General features: G+C 37.5%; 4 protein-coding genes across 6 annotated transcripts; 3 read left to right on the top strand and 1 right to left on the bottom strand.

Moving 5' to 3' along the window:
• The first annotated feature begins 1,963 nt into the window (after nt 1-1,963).
• LOC125226595 (succinyl-CoA:3-ketoacid coenzyme A transferase 1, mitochondrial) lies at nt 1,964-9,121 on the top strand. Of its 2 annotated transcripts, XM_048130602.1 has the most exons (11): nt 1,964-2,239; nt 2,411-2,609; nt 3,543-3,661; nt 3,971-4,111; nt 4,600-4,859; nt 5,844-6,004; nt 6,208-6,363; nt 6,984-7,105; nt 7,743-7,913; nt 8,325-8,485; nt 8,646-9,121. In XM_048130602.1, the coding sequence occupies exons 1-10, from the start codon at nt 2,168-2,170 to the stop codon at nt 8,472-8,474; spliced, it is 1,551 nt and encodes a 516-aa protein (XP_047986559.1). In that variant the 5' UTR covers nt 1,964-2,167; the 3' UTR covers nt 8,475-8,485; nt 8,646-9,121. The 2 variants fall into 2 exon arrangements, with proteins under 2 accessions (XP_047986559.1, XP_047986558.1); XM_048130601.1 differs by having other exon boundaries at nt 8,325-9,121.
• Nucleotides 9,122-9,309: 188 nt separating this feature from the next.
• On the top strand, nt 9,310-14,592 carry LOC125226247 (photoreceptor outer segment membrane glycoprotein 2-like). 2 transcript variants are annotated; one of them, XM_048130167.1, is made up of 7 exons: nt 9,310-10,103; nt 10,637-10,763; nt 10,991-11,204; nt 11,955-12,085; nt 13,140-13,293; nt 13,660-13,895; nt 14,103-14,592. In XM_048130167.1, the coding sequence occupies exons 1-6, from the start codon at nt 9,986-9,988 to the stop codon at nt 13,885-13,887; spliced, it is 972 nt and encodes a 323-aa protein (XP_047986124.1). In that variant the 5' UTR covers nt 9,310-9,985; the 3' UTR covers nt 13,888-13,895; nt 14,103-14,592. The 2 variants fall into 2 exon arrangements, with proteins under 2 accessions (XP_047986124.1, XP_047986125.1); XM_048130168.1 differs by having other exon boundaries at nt 10,024-10,182.
• Nucleotides 14,593-14,755: 163 nt separating this feature from the next.
• On the top strand, nt 14,756-15,461 carry LOC125226248 (39S ribosomal protein L20, mitochondrial). Its single transcript, XM_048130169.1, has one exon. It carries the CDS (start codon nt 14,914-14,916, stop codon nt 15,388-15,390), a length of 477 nt encoding a protein of 158 aa, XP_047986126.1. The 5' UTR covers nt 14,756-14,913; the 3' UTR covers nt 15,391-15,461.
• On the bottom strand, nt 15,391-17,496 carry LOC125226249 (protein PET117 homolog, mitochondrial). Its single transcript, XM_048130170.1, has 2 exons — nt 17,265-17,496; nt 15,391-15,614 (listed from the first exon to the last, which is right to left on the bottom strand). The coding sequence occupies exons 1-2, from the start codon at nt 17,357-17,359 to the stop codon at nt 15,485-15,487; spliced, it is 225 nt and encodes a 74-aa protein (XP_047986127.1). The 5' UTR covers nt 17,360-17,496; the 3' UTR covers nt 15,391-15,484.
• Between the last annotated feature and the right edge of the window lie 814 nt (nt 17,497-18,310).

Raw genomic sequence — 18,310 nt, 5'->3', positions numbered from 1 at the left:
CTTAATATACCCCTTTCTACGCTACGCACCCATCATAAAGACTGCCACCCCTAATGGCTAATATTAGTGGCTCTATGCATGGCCGGATTAAGGGTAAGAGCGAGTGGAGCGGCCGCTCTAGGCGCCAGATGGTGAGGGGGCGCCAAAATCGTAAATGTGGAAATGTCCAAATCAAAAATTTTTATATTGCGTGGGCGCTCACAGAGTCCGAAATAGCAAGAGAGGCCGGGAGTGAATACAGCTATTAAAAATTTGCATTTGGGCTTAAGTAGGTATATAAAACACCTCTGTCAATAATAGGAAAAATTTTCGCGCTCGCTTCGCTCGCGTTAATTATCTCTATCTAGTATGTGACCCTATGCTATTTTTTAGTTACTTATTAGTCAAATGGCTGTAACATGACATGACAGACGAACATAGCGAAACTATAAGGACTCGGTTATTGGTAGCTTTGAACTCCAAAAAATTTTAATAATAAGGGCGCCAAAACTACTCTACTCGCTCTACCCTCATCAAGTGCGCGGGCCGGCGCTGGCTCTATGGGTTCTACCTATTAAACCTTTAAGGCAAGTAGGCAGTGACTGCTCTGTGGATCGATCTGTAGTAAGCATATTTTGTAGTAATGTAATTTAACTCATTCCTATCATACATTTGTCGTCGTTACTTTCCAATGTTATTATAGTGGTTGATCTGTGACGTCATAAGACAAATGAACACAGGGAAATTACTTTGCACTCTTATTATTTATTATGAAGCCACATAGCACTGGATAATTAAACTAAACATATGATCGACTTGCATAATAATAAAACAGAATTCAACTTCAACTACCTAAGCTAATCCGTAAGTAGGTATATAATTTTTTCGCCAACGTTATACTAGCTTATTTATTGTACAGTCACTAGTTAAGATACATAAAAAAAGATATTTAATAACTGAAATAATTACGACGATTTCATCTATTTCTTATATTGTGTAATTATATTCTAAGAATTAATAAAGTTCGTCGTTTATATAACTTTTGTTTTATTACTTTTATTACAATTTAAGAAAAATTGTTTTACAATACATATATTACATCGCCGGATTACAATATATGCGGCCAAAAGGTCAATAGAAATGGAACATATGACTGATCTAGCTTCGAAATCTGGAAGGGGGGTCACGTGGTTAATGTGTCTGCCCATGCCTAGCCCTAGGCTCCAGCGGTGGGGTCACGTGGGCAATTTATATGGCCAAACTAAGCTCCGTGCATGCTATGAATACATCAACACAAGAGGGTTTTTATTTAAAATATTGGCAAGTAGGTATATCAGATCATATGAATATTATGAATCATGTAGGTATTCAGACTACAGTAATATTAAAACTTAAAACAATTTACAGTCAAAAATATCGTCAATACGCATACCTATCATTCCGTCTTTAAAATATAGGTAGGTATTTAAAAGGATTAAATGTAAGTAAATATAAAATAAGTAATAGCTTCGAAAATCCAAAATACTGTATTATTAAACTGGGAGGCAAACGTACCATTTTGTGTGGCCTTGTGCCAATTTTATACACACTTGGCCGATTTTTTACCAAAACGTTTTTTTGTAGATATGGGTAGGGTGCATTGGGGTAATTTTGAATTACAGAAATGCTCGGGTAATTTCGAAAGGGGAATCTTGATAAGATGGAAATAATGGTGATTTTTATGTGACTTTCGAAATTAGACGCATCCTAATTTTTTTTTGTGGCTTAATAATAATAAAACAGGTTGAGGAAGGTGTGGTGTGTAAACTCATAAACTGTGTAGAGTGTAAACAACTATAATACCTATTAATGTGGAATTTGCATAACGAATGGCATGATCGGTATATTTGCTTACCCGTTGACCTCGAACCTGCCCACCAAAGACGCAAACAAGTGATTATATCTTTCTTATCATTTTATATTGTCTCTATTTAGCAACCGCTCGGCAGTTTGTTCGACGCTCTGGCCGTGAAACAATAGTGAGCAGTGAAATTCGTTTTTTTTGTTACCGGCCGGCAACTTTGACATTTTGATTGTCAATTTGTCACTGACCAGTTTGACGTAAGAAGGGACGAACGTAAACAAAAACAAAGTACGGCCAAACAGCTGAACGTCGGAAATAAAATTTTTAACGAAAATTTTGAATAGAATGGCTCCTATGACATATTGTGTCCGTATATTTAGCTTGTTAAACACAAAACCTCTGTATTCTATAAGCAAGGTAAGTGTCCATTATAGATTCTTATAAAGAATGTTTATTTAAATTAGTCTTTGTGTATAGACTGTATACCATGGAATCTTCCAACAAGATTGTTTACGCATCTTCATCTATTTACGTGCGATATTGCGTAACATATAAAAAATACTATCGTATAAGTATGTATATTTTCAGGTTCTGTCGTGTGCAAATTACAGCACTTCCAGTAAAAAAGGGAAAATATATAGTGATGTGAATGAAGCCGTAAAAGACATTAAAGATGGATCTAAACTCCTGGTCGGCGGTTTCGGGTTGTGCGGCATTCCGGAGAATCTTATTCAGGCCTTAAATAAACAAAAAACCAGTGGTTTGACTGTTGTTTCCAATAATGCAGGTACATTTACTTTGTCATTAACTTAATATTGAATTTTATATGTCTACAAATTAAAGCTAATAGCTGTATATTGTCTGCCCATAAAATACCATTGCCATGACAGCCACAGGTGATCTGTTGACAAGTATTAAGCAGGTAGCAGAGTCTGCTCGGAAAGAGAAAAGCCATGATATGTATGGGATCCAATACAATTTTCATTCTGCTAATTTTCTACATGTAGTTAAAAAACTGATCAATTACACCATTTAATTGACTCAATAAGAGATGTGTTTAAATTGTGTATAAAAGTAATGTAATTTGAAAGCCGTTTTTCAAAAGTTACGAGAACTTTCCCAACTATGAGTAAACTTCTGTATCATGAAAATTTATAACATACAGATAGATGAAACATTTTTAAATGTTTTCGTTAAAGAAAATTGTCTTGTTCTAGCAGAGCATTCAATTAAATTGTTACGATTTTTAGGGTTCCGTAGCCAAAATGGCAAAAACGGAACCCTTATAGTTTCGTCATGTCCGTCTGTCCGTCTGTCCGTCTGTCCGTCTGTCACAGCCGATTTACTCGGAAACTATAAGTACTACAGTGATGAAATTTGATGGGAATATGTGTTGTATGAACCGCTACAAAATTATGACACTAAATAGTAAAAAAAAGAATTGGGGGTGGGGCCCCCATACATGTAACTGAGGGATGAAAATTTTTTTTTCGATGTACATACCCGTGTGGGGTATCAATGGAAAGGTCTTTTAAAATGATATAAAGTTTTCTAAAAAACATTTTTCTTAAAGTGAACGGTTTTTGAGATATCAGCTCTCAAAGTCGTAAAAAGTATGTCCCCCCTCTATTTTTATAACTACGGGGTATAAAATTCTAAAAAAAATAGAGGTGATGCATGCTAATTAACTCTTTCAACGATTTTTTTTTTTATTTTGTAGGAGTGGAGAATTTTGGCCTAGGTGTTTTGCTCAAGAGCAAACAAATCAAAAGGATGATTGCATCTTATGTTGGGGAGAATGCTGAATTTGAGAGGCAGTTTCTCACAGGGGAGTTGGAAGTGAGTTTTATTCTTTTTTTTAAACCTACTTTACTTTATAATATGTTGAAAAAAAAATAATTATGTAGTCTGTAAATTCATATCAACTCTTGCGTGAGACTCCATACTCCTCCATAGTCCATAGTCACCCTTGATGTTATGGACTTGCGCGCCAGTACGCAACGCAAGCTGTGGTAGACCACCATAATTATGTATTAAATTAAATACAGGTAATTATTATCACTATTGTCTGTCAAAGCAATGCATATATTTGTCAGTAATTCCACTTATATTCTTTTTTTACAATTTCTATCAAATGACACATTTCAGGTAGAACTAACTCCGCAAGGCACCTTGGCCGAGAGGATCAGAGCTGGAGGGGCAGGTATTCCTGCTTTCTTCACTCCCACTGGCTATGGCACTCTTATTCAAGAGGGAGGTTCGCCTATCAAGTACACCAAGGATGGCAAGGTATATGTGAATTTAGAGTATACTTTTGATCTTCTTTGCTGCATTGCATTACTGGGTTGCAATCTAATACTATAAATAACTAGCTTCAGTAGCTTCTCACCCAGGCGTAATAAAATAGGTGAAAATTGCATGATAATACAATACAGTAGTTTTTAAATTTACCACAAACAAACAGATTTACAGACAGACATGACGGTTGATGACTATTTCCTGCGCCATGAAGTTAAATTTTCATGTTAACACCAAATCTCCGTACTACATTTCTAAGAAGTAAACTTCTAATTTCCTGTGCTTTGGGTCCTAATTATGTTTCATCTGTGACATACTACTGAGTGGGCTCGTTTTTACTTATGTCCTTATATTATATTATGTGAGTGACCAATATCAGAATCTACAGCCCAATTCTTCGGCCCAATGTCTGAAGAATCTACGTATGCACTAAGTGCAAATAGAGTCATGTTTGAAAATTGGAATAATTTACCTTACAGATCGACATTCCCAGCGCCTCCCGCCACGTCCAACAGTTCAATGGCCACAACTACATAATGGAGGAAGCCATAGTCGGTGACTTCGCCCTCGTCAAAGCCTGGAAAGCAGACCGACACGGCAACTTAATCTTTAGGAAGAGTGCTCGCAACTTCAATCCAGCTATGTGCAGAGCCGCGAGGATTACTATAGCTGAAGTTGAAGAAATTGTGGATGAACTGGACCCAGATTTTGTACATGTTCCATCGATATTTGTACACAGGTAATTAATTATATTTTTCATCACATTTGCTGTGACCTGCAATCTGGCAGGATATTGTGACGGCCATCTCGATTTGAGCTTGACCGCGTTGCCATAGCAACGGGCAGTACAACACCGCCATTCATTGAAGGTTTTGCCTTATGATTTTTTTTCTCTGTGTTTTCCTCTCAAATGTGATGAAAAATATTGTGTGTAACTCAGGAGGTAAGGATTTTGTAAACTCGTGTCTATAACTCTCTCCAGCCTGCGGCTGTCGTGAGTTATTAACACTCGTTGACAAAATCCCCCTTACCTCCCGTGTTGCACAATATACTATTATATCGATTCAATCTGTCAGTTAGCCTCTCCTATAATAAAGAAAGTCCTTGTCAAATGCTGCAAAGCAGACAGACATGGCAACTTAATCTTTAGGAAGAGAGCTCGCAACTTCTACACAGCTACGTGTGTGTAGAGCGGCGAGGATCACCATAGCTGAATTGGGGAAATTGGGGGGGTGGACTGGACCCTGATTTTGTGCATGTGCCATCAATTTTAACTACAAAACTCCCGTGAGACTCAAAGATATTTAAAAATATTCGAACGTTAAATATCGATTTAACACGTGACGTAGTAACCCGCTTAAAATATTTTTAAATGTGCCATCAAAATTTGTACACAGGTATTTCAAGTCAATATTAAACAAGGTTTTATCATTTTTGGAAATGTTTGTTCTGGTAATATTTCTAGCTTTAGCTTTAATTGAAGTAATTGGTACAAGAAGAACCATTTCGTAAGCGACATTCTCATGGACATTTTTTTGTGTTGGCGCTGGCGGCGTGTACAGGTCTCGAAAGCGTGGACCCCGCGAAGTATACAGGCAAGCCTTGCTCAGTGCATATCTGCCCATGCTACCCATGGGATGAGATGGGTGGGGTGGTGCTATTCTTTTCTGATGCCGGCACCACACGGCATCATCCCATATTTAGGACCGACTGTTATTTACAGGGTCATCAAGGGTGAGAAGTACGAGAAACGCATAGAAAGGAGAATCGTGCAGAAGACAGGAGAGCAGAAAGAGAAGAAACCGGCAGACCTGATGCGGGAGAGGATCATAAGAAGGGCCGCCTTGGAGTTCAAGGATGGCATGCATGCGAACCTTGGAATAGGTGAATATAAACTGTTTTTTTTTACCCTTTTCTAGGAGTAGCTCGTTATTAATACCATAATACCAAACGTTGCCGCCAGTGGAATTTAAACTTTAGTGTTGCCGATTTAATGTTTAAATTAGATATGTAACACTTTTTTAGAATATGACCGTTTTCCTTTCTGTAAATTATTCTAAGTACATTATTTTTTATTCAATTCTCAGGTATGCCAATGTTGGCCAGTAACTTCATTCCCAAGAACGTCAAAGTATTGCTGCAATCCGAAAATGGTATTCTTGGCCTAGGACCTGTCCCAACCGAGGATCAAGTGGATGCAGACCTCATCAACGCTGGAAAGGAAACTGTCACCATACTTCCAGGTAAATCGCAGATTTTCGTACTAGAAGAAAATAAATGTATAAAAATGTTTTACTCAGGCGAGGCGGGGAACAACTCATGCACTCCTCCAGGGGATGAGGAACAAGTCACTAATCCCTGGGTTTACACGGGCTTAGTAGGCTTAGTGCGTGTCACTAGCACTTGTCACATGCGTGTAAACACATTGTACAAGTGCTTAGTATTAGTACAACTGCGAGTGCAAGTAAAAAGAAGTCGGTTCTATTTACTAAGCGACAAGTATCTATCGCCCCGGCAAAAAATACTAATACTGGTCACTTTACAAGTGGTGTAAACATTACTGACAATTGAAGTTCAACTACTCCAGTGATTAGTTTACATCGTTACCATGGCAATATCTTGTAACTAATACTATTCTCTAACAACCCTTATGTAGACGGTTACTTGTCAATCAATTTTATTGTCACTTTGCTGACAAGCCCCTAATCACTAATGCTAATGACAAATACCTACTAAGCCCGTGTAAACCTAGCTTACACTAATACTCTCGTATTCGGAAAGTCTCGTATATATAGTTTTTTTGAAAATTTGTAGCGAGTCTAGCGGGTTTAAAAGTTATAAGTTTTTTTTAACCACTTTTCAGGAGCATCGTTCTTTTCATCCGACGACAGTTTTGCCATGATTCGCGGCGGCCACATCGACCTTACAGTGTTGGGCGCCATGCAAGTTTCGCGGTACGGTGACTTGGCCAACTGGATGATACCTGTAAGTTTTCATCGTTTGATGAGCAATTCCCGAAAGGTTTGAAATATTATTAGTAGCGCTGGAATTTTCCTAACTCGCGACCTTTTTAGGGTTCCGTAGTCAACTAGGAACCCTTATAGTTTCGCCATACCTGTCTGTCCGTCCGTCCGCGGATAATCTCAGTGACCGTTAGCACTAGAAAGCTGAAATTTGGTACCAATATGTATGTATATCAATCACGCCGACAAAGTGCAAAAATACCCCCCCCCCCCTCTACACGTAAAGTGGGGAGTGATTTTTTTTATCATTGCAATCCTAACGTGTGATATATTGTTGGATAGGTATTAAAAAATGAATAAGGGTTTACTAAAATCGTTTTGTGATAATACTCATATTTTCGGAAATAATAGCTCCTAAAGGAAAAAAAAGTGTCCCCCCCCCCTCTAACGTTTGAACCATATGTTTAAAAAATATGAAAAAAATCACAAAAGTAGAACTTTATAAAGACTTTCTAGGAAAATTGTTTTGAACTTGATAAGTTCAGTAGTTTTTGAGAAAAATACGGAAAACTACGGAACCCTACACTGAACGTGGCCCGACACGCTCTTGGCCGGTTTTTTTAAATAATCTACAATTCTTTGCTATGCTTTAATTCCAGGGCAAAATGGTAAAAGGAATGGGAGGCGCCATGGACCTAGTATCCGCGCCGAGAACAAAAGTAGTGATCACCATGGAACACACCACTAAAGGCGGCGGTCACCGCATCCTGCCCGAGTGCAACTTGCCGCTCACCGGCAAGAACTGCGTCGACATGATCATCACTGAGAAGGTACGGAGCGACAGAGATAGTGATTCGTTGTGTCTCTCTCCCTCTTAGCAGACAGAACCAAGTTCTCTATTCTCTCTACTCTGGTCACAGGGGACAGTAATCACGAAGGAGCTAATTAAGCTAATAGATAATGTTATTAGATACTTTTCCTTTTAAAGGCTGCTGAGGAGCACAAGTATATTTTTACACCTAGCTAGTAATAAAAAAAGGTGCCAAGTTTTCAGTCTCCACCATTTTCTAGTGACGAGGTCGCTTGGCTAGATTACACAGGTCAATACCTAGAGAAACAATTTTCTAAGTCAAAGGATTTTCATCAAATTATTTATATCATTACCTATGACGCATTTTAGTAGGATCAACAGACTAAAGTTACGTTTCTAAGCATATACTGACGGTAAACTGCATTTTCAGGCGGTGTTCGACGTAGACAAGGAGAAAGGCCTGACGCTAACCGAGCTGGCTGAAGGCGTGACGGTAGAAGACGTGATCGTGGCTACGGGCTGCGAGTTCGAAGTCGCTAAGGACCTGAAGAAAATGGGCGATGTCTTGGAATCCGACTAAGAGAAGCGAGTGTGAGAACCGGCGAGAGTTTTTATTTAATCCTCTGAATGCTTTACATCATACACAAAAACGTAATTTCCAAGTTAAGGTGCAAGCAAGCTAACCGTTCTCCCGAGAGAGTTATGAAATGTAAAGAACCATAATCTATAACATAACTTTCTTTTCTTGCAGTGTGATGAAAAACATTGTATGCTGCACTCATCTTATCAGGCGTAAAAATATTGCAAACTCGAGCCTTTAAATCGCAGCAGCAAGCCGTCGCGGTCTCATTTACTCTCGATAATTTGCGATACTTCCGCCCTACGTTGCACAATAAAGTCCAGGCGCTGTATGCACGATGCTTTGTGTTATCGCGTTCAAAATGTATAAAAACCTTGAATATTAATGTACCTATGTTATTTATACAGGGTTTAATTCGCTAGTTTCCCGTCGCCGCGTGTAGTTCTAAGTTTAAACTTGGGTATTTTTATGAAATCATGGTACCTATTTCAAATGCTAATTATCGTGTAAATAACTCATAAGTAAATGTATATTTTTGTTACAATTTATATTATACGTACCTATACATACATCATATTGTAATTTTACACTGCCAATTTGTTAAAAGTTAAGTTTGAAACACATTTTATTATACCTATGCTCGAATACGTAAATGTTTTTTATTGTAATCCATAATGACCTTAGGTATTTGTTTTTATTTTATACAGTTACCTACTGTAATATGAAAATCGTGAACGACATGTAACAAACTTAGTCCAAAGGAACATTCGTTTCAGTTTTCGTTTAAGTGTGTAATGCTTCAGGGCAGTCTAAGGAAATTGTCTAGTTTCAAAACTACTCTGATTTCGAAGTTTTCTTAATACATCTAACTTCTACAATAAGTCAATAACACATTCACTGCCAGAGAAAAATTGGCGCACTAATCCAGAAACCGATCGTTATCTATTCTATAACAGTTATCCTGTATAGCAACCACCCACCTAGCGGGCCAGCATCTGAGTAAAGTTTACGAGTGCCCACCAAGCGGGTTCGTAGCAGTGGATGTGTTACCACTAATAGAAGTAGTAGAGCAATATCCGTATACATATTTGCACCATTTGAAACTGAAAATGAACTTACCTACTAAAATATGCAGTTTTGTTAGTGTTAAGTCGTGTGCATTATAGTGATATGCCACCATATCTCATTATCTAAAAATCACTTCGTCTCATATTACTTTCGTTGGACCTTCAGAACATTTTTCTTAGTTCTTTATTTCCATTATGACTGTGTTGTATTTACGTCTATTTTTGGGACATACATACCTAAACCATAGACTAGAAATTCCATTATATTTGACCTAAACCACGTAAAAACGACATATTCGTCAAAACCGACAAGTCGAGTGAGAAAGGAGGCCTTTTCCCTTTATGAGTTTAAAAGCTTTTTGGGAGCGCTATGGCAACGTCAGTGATCACTGTCAAAACGTTTTGTCTAACACTTTACACCGAAATATTGTATTTTAAGGAAATATGTGCAAGAAAAATAAAAAAGATATAGCACTTAACCACCCCGCTATCGTTTGGGGCGTTTGGTACTTATCCATAGCCGCAGTGGTGATGATCATTTGTACTTTGCTTTTATTTGTTTGTAAGTACATTGCCTATTTTATTGCCAATGTACGAAATGAGTAGTCTAAGTAACTACAAGTTTCAAATTTGTCGAACAAGTAGGTATCTCCTATATGTATCTCCTAGGAGATATAGATATCCCCTGACTTACACTTGTTGAATGCGTGAACTTAGACCTAAACTAGATTGCAGATTAGTCCTTCTCTTTGTTCTTTGTTTTAAACTTCTCTTTGTTTTAAAATTAATTGGAAAGAATCACCAACACAGTATACAGTAAGTAGTATTATACTTACTGTTCATGCCCCACTTTTTGTGTCGGTATTAGGTACGTCTGTAAACTATCAATACTTGCAAACACTAAATACCCATTAGGCGAGTCCACACAGAGGCAGGGCGTGAGATAAAATGCTCGCGCGACAAACGCGGCAAACACTCGCTGCCTCGACCGAGGCACGTTCACAATAGCCGTTTATCGCGAGCGGAGATTGCCTCGCGACTCTGCTCGATCCGTCTGTTTTGGACCCGGCCATATGATCGCGCCTTCGATTGCAGGTGTACCAATAGTTGTGGAAATGCTGTGTATGGACTTACTTCTTTCGCTTTCACTGCTCACTGGGATCGTAATGCTGCCCACGAACTTCTTCTTGCTACACAAGATATCTAAAGGAGAAAAAATAAAGTTCAGTACATTATACACTTACTTCTAAGGAAGATATGTTGAGTAATCTATTAATATTTCTTAAAAGTAGTTACTAGTCATTCCATAAAGATCTTGGTCGGACTTAAGTTTTGAAGAATCTACCTATAAAAGTAGAAAATAATTCGATTGATTATAATAATATCAATTTTTTTTCAGTATGCGAGATGATAGATCATAATATAAAATTAAATTCATTTCTGTTACAGTCCTTATTCAAGAGTTTTCTGTTGGGACCTCTGGGTTTGCATGGCAACAATAATTATACTAAGCTTTATAGGTGCTTGTCTTTGCACGCACAAGCTCTGTCACTGTAAGACTACCATCAAAAAGACGATTTGTAAAGCAATGAACGAGTATAAGCATCAGCCTAAGTTAAGACATCTTATGGATGTTATACAATGGGGAATGAAGTGTTGTGGGGTACGTATTTTGTACAGTAAGCTGTAAGGTAGAAAAACACTACTCGTATCGTATGCTTATAAGTTTGTAAGCGGATATGTTAGGCGAGTAGTACTGGCAGGCAAGTATGGTCGCGCAATAAATGATAAAACATCTGGCCGTCCCTATCGCACTTACAAATACTGCCGTTGGCTGGTGACTGCAGGTACTTTATTAGAGTAGGTATTTAATTAAAAAAAGCATTAAACAGAAATGTATTGCAAAAGATGGCATGACAAAAAATTGATATGTAAAGTATATTATGGCGACTTAATTTTTGAACACGCCTCTATTTTCAAGGAGTCAGAGTGCTGTTCAGATATTTTTGTGCACCGCGGCTCCGATATATCATCAGCAATTCCCGTCAACTTTGTACAATGCCACGTCAGCAAATGTTAATTGATCCTATTTTGTTACCAACATTTAGTAATATAATTCGACTTTCGTAAGATATATACAGGATAATTGTTATAATTAAGAAAATATAGATACTAGAGAACCTTAATGACGAAATAAAACTTAATAAAATCTCAATTCATCAACAAAATCTTGGTAACAAAATAGGAATTAATAAAATCTCAATTCATCAACAAAATCTTGGTAACAAAATAGGAATTAATAAAAACAAATTTAACTTTTCCCTTAATTTTTGTACAAAGTTGACGGGAATTGCTGTCATATATCTGATAGCGACTGTTTAAGCCGCAATTATTCATGTTAACTTACTTTCAGCTTGAATCCTATACGGACTGGTTTAGTAAAGACTGGTACGACTTTACGCGCGATTACGAGTGGGATCCCACTTCTGATACAAAACTACGTTCGAAGGGGACGGCGTTCGTTACTGATAGCGTTCCTCTCAGGTAACCATAACAAGGAAAACAGGGCGTGGCTCGTCGCGAAGCAAATAGTCAATGTAATGTAACTCAGTCGAGGCAGGTTAATCGGCCGTACAAAACGTGCGTGCTACCTCGCTCGGCCGAGGCACGTCTACCTACAATGCGCGTTTGCCCCGTGAGTAGATTGCTTCCCCCGATATAGTGTACCGATTTTCATGAAACATGGCTAAGAACACTCTCGCGACTAACTCAGCTTTCAAACAAAAAAAAAGCTAAATCTAAATCGGTTCATACGTTCGGGAGCTTCGATGCCACAGGCAGACAGACACGTCAAACTTATAACACCCCGTCGTTTTTGCGTCGGGGGATAAAAAGAGTCCCCTACTAATACTAACGTAACACAGGTAGGTAGATCTAGTAGTTTGACTACTGTGTTTATCACATACTACTTAGTTGTGGAAGGTGGAAGTACAATCGAGTTCATAAATATGTGTACACGTTGCAATAAGGTGAAAAAGTGTACACATATTTATGAACTCGACTGCACCTATCTACGTAGATTACGATATCGCGTTGCGTTATTGACGCAAAATAATTATCGCGGCTTTATCAGCGATTTGATAGAAATATCTACCTACATTTATTTCTCGAAATAACGCAAAATAAATTAACAGTTTTTATTAGGTAAGGTTCGTACGGGGCAAATCTCGACTGGGGGGCAAATGTAACTGGTCAATTGTTTCCATGTTTTCCAATGTTTGCATTATTAAATAGATTGTCCACCGGTTATATATGTAGGCGTGTTCAGTGGATACTTACACATAGAACTCAACATCATAGTGTAATAATTGAAAAAATGGTTTAGTTACATTGAGTAGATTTGCCTCGCTGTACCTTACACCCTCCCAGCGATTCTCATTGAGATGTGTCCTCCATGCATTAAAAAAATAAAAAAAAAAATAGAAATTTAAAAAATACAAGTAACTGAGATACCTACATATCGCAAAACACGGACAATATCGCATTCAACTTCTAGATCCGTCTAAATCGGGTATGAACCCTATTCGCATTGTTCTAGTTGCTGTAAAACGGGATCATGCATATCGAATTACTTGACGGAGATGGGAACCACATCTATACATTTGTCGGGATGCGCTAAACGTTTCTATGAATTAGTCATGGGTGCCCTGGCTCTTCAATTGATTATGTTTTCGACCGTTTGTGTTGTTGAGGTAAATTAATAAATAAAAAATAATTTAAATATATTAAATAGGTATACCTATTGGTTTACTGTGCTATTCCCGTCCAATGCTAGTTTTCGTCCAGTTTTTAATATTAAAACTCCTTTGCCTCTATGAATATGATATTTTGCGCATATAGCATAATTACAAAAAAATGATGCCTAGGTATACATGCTAACAGCAACACTTAACTAACCATCGGTATGATTTATGCCCTTCTAATAAAGGATTACAAATGTACAAGTAACAGTGTTGCCGATGGTACCTATTTTCTATTTCGTATATGTGGACTAAAACTAGAGTACATATGTGGACGGGAACTAGCACAATGAAACTAATATACGTTATTTTTCTCAGCTTATAGTTTTCACTCTGACTTTAACCAAGTGTGAGTGTGAAGAAGGCAATAAATATTCTAAGAAGGGCAAAACTCGCGTTTACGACGTAAAGCATCTTCTCACCGCGAACCCCAACTTTGACTGGAGCGGTTCGCTTGAATCAGCTTCTGATGATAGTGATGATGAATCGGTTTCACCCAAGAAAGAAGTGCGAGATGTTCCTGAATCGCCGCCTGGACTGCCCTAATTGCAAACGTAATGTTTTATTTGAATATTGCTTTGGGTCTTAGGTTAATCTTAGTGAGTAGTAATGATGTTTAATTTGATGAGTGAAGCAAGTTCAAAATATTCTCGCTAATATTCAGCTGAAAGACCTTAAAATTACAGTGGCAACATCGTAGGAAAGAGACGATACTACTACAATGCTGCGACTTTATTAAATTTTACTTTTTTTTTTTGCAGACCGTGAACCATTGTTACCGAATACCAGGAACCTGTAATAGGGACAGCACTGCATTTTTTGCCATGCTAAATTGAACCTTATAACCGAGCCAGAAAGGCGTCATCAGACAAGCAAAAAAGGTCCACATGAGAGGATAAAGTTGGGGCTGAAGTCTCACTTGCACGTGTGGCCAGTGTTAAGACTTCCATAGTAGTAGCATTTTATCGGTATTCTACCTAAGTTTAAACAAACTGGCAAATCATTATGATGTAGTGTATTATGAAGTCATTAAACCAAATACTGGTAGCACCAATTACAGTGATGACGTCACTAATGATGTTGACAATGACATTGGCAGTAGTGCGAGCGAGACACCAGCCCCAACTTTGCCCTCTCACGTGGACATACTTTTTGGTCAATGTTCTCTGTCCGGTTAATTCTCTAGGTTCGTGCTGATCACTAGTGATATAAGGGAGAGCGGTGAAAAAATATCTGTTTCTCTCTCTATCACTCATGGCCAAATTGTGGTATAATATTAGGGCTTGGTGTGGTGCGATGAAGATGAAACTGTTACGGCTTCAAGGAAAATAAAGTTTATCAAGGCAATATCCCTCACTAGCAAAAAGTAACAAATGTTATGAATATAGGCGCCAATGTTTATCGTTGCATAAAAATAGCTGAAAAAATTCCCATCCAGGTTACTTAATTCTGAAAAAAAAAAAGAACTGTCAATGTCAATATTTTAGGTTAACTAGTTTACTTTGCATTTTGGTCTTCATTATTATTTAACCAAAAAATTTCTTAACTTTTGCCCTTTATTCATAGGCCGCAATGGTATTTCTTACTGTTACAAACTTTATACGGGTCCGCGGTCCAGATGAGTTCTGGCGAAAAAGAAGGATTTTTAGGCTAGCTGCTCATTACATTGGTCGTCGGAGAAACTGTTATTCCGTCGCCGTGCGTAATGTACACCGAGCGCTAGCATACTCAACTAAGGCTCGAGAACTAAAGAAGCAAGACATGAAGGACTTGTGGAACACCAGGATCACTGCAGCGTGCGAGCAACACAACATTACACAATTTCAGCTTAAAGAGGGCCTCGATCGAGCCAACATTATGTTAGATCGCAAATCACTCTCCAATTTAGCCTCCTGGGAACCTCGGACCTTTGAATCGCTAGCTGCTGTGGCTAAGGAGAAGTTACGTCTTGACGGTTTTGTGGACACGGCTGACAAAAAATACCCAACTGGTATCAACCTCAACTTGAAGGATGTCATGTTAGAGCATTGGTTGAAAGAAAAAAAGTAAAAAGTTTATATGTATTTAATCTAAATTCTATTCATAAGTATTTCATTAGGAAATAAATAAAATTAGGATAACTCTTATGTCTTTTTTTACATAGCTAAGTTTCATTTAATCCTTTCTTCAGTTGTTTTGTTAATTCATTTTGTTTCTCAAGCATGTACAGGTTTTCTATTTTTCTTCTTTGTTGCCTTTCTACATCCTTTAATACACCTTCATGCATCTTTTCCCTGTAAAATCAGAAAAGCAAATTAATAGATGATGGTGTTGTTATTAATTCTGTTTTCATGAAACATTAGGTACTGGTCCAATCACAAGCTAGAAAGCTATGAACTATTGGCTATAAAAACGAACAAAAGATAATCACTCCCGTTTAAATAAAAGAGACATGGTGATGTTTATAGTTCGCCCACAGTGATTTATTAAAATCACAGCGTCTCTTTTATTTGTACGGGAGTGCTTATCTTTTGTTTGTTTTATAGCTCATAGCTTACTAGCTTGCGGTGCGACTAAGCCTAAATAAGTAATATGACCACTTTTAGTATAAAAAGGGAAAACAATAAACAATAGTTTTCCATTCACAAATCTGCTTGGCATCACAATGGTAGCAAAATTAAATAATTACAGAGAGTGTGTTCATTCAGTCCTGAATACAGCTAAATTCTAAAATAAGTTGTTAACACCCAAGAAATAATTTTACTACACATACTTTTCACATCACCTGGGGGATATTTTTCATGAAATAGGAGGCAAACGAGCAGACTTGCCTGATGGTAAGCAATCACTGCTGCCCATGGACACCCATAACACCATAGGTGTTGGAGGTGTGTTGCCTGCTTTTAAGATTATTTGGTATAAATAGTAAGAAAAAACGTAAAAAATAGTGTCCTAGTGTAATCAGAAGTGTCACTTTTGCTACCTCTTAGCAGGGAAGAGAAAATCTTTTTCCCAAAATGGTGACGTTAAAACTTGGTTAACCTTTCATATGCACTTGTAAATAAATGATTAAATTGCAACCATATGAAGCCACATTGCAACCAGGGGCCAGTTTCTCGAAAAGGTACGGACTTGTATTAAAAGTGCGCGAACTGTCAAATCTTATGGGTTTTCATGGAAACACACTTGTAAATCTTGTAATAGAAGGCTTGTACCTTTCGAGAAATGGGCCATTGATCTATTCCCAAGCATACCAAAGGTTAAACATTAGCCATGTACAGTTACTGGCCAGTGTACCTTTACCTATAAACAGAGTTCATTTTTACTTAGAATTTCTATTACTGGTTACTTCTCAGTGACTGGCCACGTTATGCTAAAATGAATTCAATTATAATGGTTCCTTCAAATCTAGGGTGAACTGGCATCTTCTGGGCGATTACTCCATCGTAGGCCACATCTTTGCCTTTGACTAGTCTGTGGCCAAGAGTTAGCCCATTTATAATAATAAAAAAGTAATCACCATTATACAGAGTTCATTTTTAGTATAAGGTAGGCAGTTATTGGAAAGGCTAATGATAAAACGCTAATGACACTGTCCTATGCTTAACTTAACACTTCATACTTATGGACAAAAGAATATGATAGAGGTAAGGAGAACCCTTTCACATGGGAGAATAATTTTACAGTGTCCAGTAACCCAAAAATAGCAATTCAAAATCTCCAGATCTCACTACCAATTTAACTTCTATCCACATAGAATTTTTCCCCACTACTGGTAAGTTATACAAAAATTTGTCTTATTTAGTGAACTTCGATAGTTAAAGGGTACTTTTTTCTTATCTTTACCCTCCAGAGTTTATAGTTGTAGGCATGGTGTTTGATGCAACTTTGTGACTTTTTATTGCATGAAGTAAAGTTACTATGAATCATATTCAATTTATTACCTGTCATATTGCTGCTTTATGTGAACATAGCTCACTATGCCTAACGAGACTGCGCACGAGAGTCCTAGAACTAGTTTTGAACTGGTGGAAGACATTGGGTTGTTTTTACTCAATATTCTAATATTGTTTATATCAGTTTCATAACTGGTAGAATGGAATTTTTCTTTATTCAACTATTACCATTTTTAATGTAATCTAATCAGTGCTAAACATTAGATGCTTTAAATGAAATAAAATATAACCGTTTTACATAACAATAAAACGATTATTATGTGCCGAGAGAAAGCACAGCGTCGCTTTATGAAGATGCAATGTATTTTCTCACCTATTGTCAGATATTTTTATTCGATTTCTGAACGTTTTTAGCGTTTCTGAACGAATTATCTGTCACCAGAGGGCGCGCGCGCTTTAGACTTGTCATGGCGTACTTCACCAGGAAGAAACTTCCTGCGACGCTGTGCTTTCTCTCGGCACATAATAATCGTTTTATTGTTATGTAAAACGGTTATATTATGTGCCTTAGGAAAGCACAGCGTCGCTTTATGAAGACGTGTTTGTTATCTGCTGGTGACAATATTACACGCAATTTGATGATAATGTTAATCACTTCATTAGTAAGAATGAACATAAACTGATTAGATGGGAGGCATGTCCCTAATTTTTTATTAATATTTTAAGGTACAAAACTAACAGACTTAAAGCAAGGGTCTGTTCTCATACGGACTAAAGTATATTTGCAGACTGTTCTAATAGCAATAGCTTATATCAGTCAGTCCTGTCTCTCATAGCATTTGATCTGAGATATCATGTCTTACCTTAAACACACAATTGATCATGATAGTCAGTAACAATCAAACTAAATGTTACAATGTTTAAGATAGCTTTAAATTATATGTCGCGTACCTGTGCAATCAATCTCTCGGCATTAGTACTTATTTAAATATTGTAGCTCTGCCAACTACCTGTTTGTAGGCAAGCTTCTATAGTAAGTTCCTACAGTCTGTCCAAGGCAGGAGACGGTAGAGCGGTAGTTGCTCAGTGGGCAC

Source organism: Leguminivora glycinivorella, chromosome 5 (genome assembly GCF_023078275.1).
Source record: "Leguminivora glycinivorella isolate SPB_JAAS2020 chromosome 5, LegGlyc_1.1, whole genome shotgun sequence".
In the NCBI taxonomy this organism is placed as follows: Eukaryota; Metazoa; Arthropoda; class Insecta; order Lepidoptera; family Tortricidae; genus Leguminivora; species Leguminivora glycinivorella.
This window is presented reverse-complemented; position numbering and strand designations above follow the sequence as displayed.

Excerpts from the sequence above, each read along its gene's own strand:
- LOC125226595 (XM_048130602.1), top strand. The coding sequence starts at position 2,168 with ATGGCTCCTATGACATATTGTGTCCGTATATTTAGCTTGTTAAACACA. Across the intron at positions 4,112-4,599 it reads AGTACACCAAGGATGGCAAG|ATCGACATTCCCAGCGCCTC; the intron begins GTATATGTGAAT and ends TTTACCTTACAG. Across the intron at positions 6,005-6,207 it reads GCATGCGAACCTTGGAATAG|GTATGCCAATGTTGGCCAGT; the intron begins GTGAATATAAAC and ends TTCAATTCTCAG.
- LOC125226247 (XM_048130167.1), top strand. The coding sequence starts at position 9,986 with ATGTGCAAGAAAAATAAAAAAGATATAGCACTTAACCACCCCGCTATC. Across the intron at positions 10,764-10,990 it reads TCTAAAGGAGAAAAAATAAA|TCCTTATTCAAGAGTTTTCT; the intron begins GTTCAGTACATT and ends TTTCTGTTACAG. Across the intron at positions 12,086-13,139 it reads ACTGATAGCGTTCCTCTCAG|TTGCTGTAAAACGGGATCAT; the intron begins GTAACCATAACA and ends GCATTGTTCTAG.
- LOC125226248 (XM_048130169.1), top strand. The coding sequence starts at position 14,914 with ATGGTATTTCTTACTGTTACAAACTTTATACGGGTCCGCGGTCCAGAT.
- LOC125226249 (XM_048130170.1), bottom strand. The coding sequence starts at position 17,359 with ATGTCTTCCACCAGTTCAAAACTAGTTCTAGGACTCTCGTGCGCAGTC. Across the intron at positions 15,615-17,264 it reads ATAAAGCAGCAATATGACAG|GGAAAAGATGCATGAAGGTG; the intron begins GTAATAAATTGA and ends CTGATTTTACAG.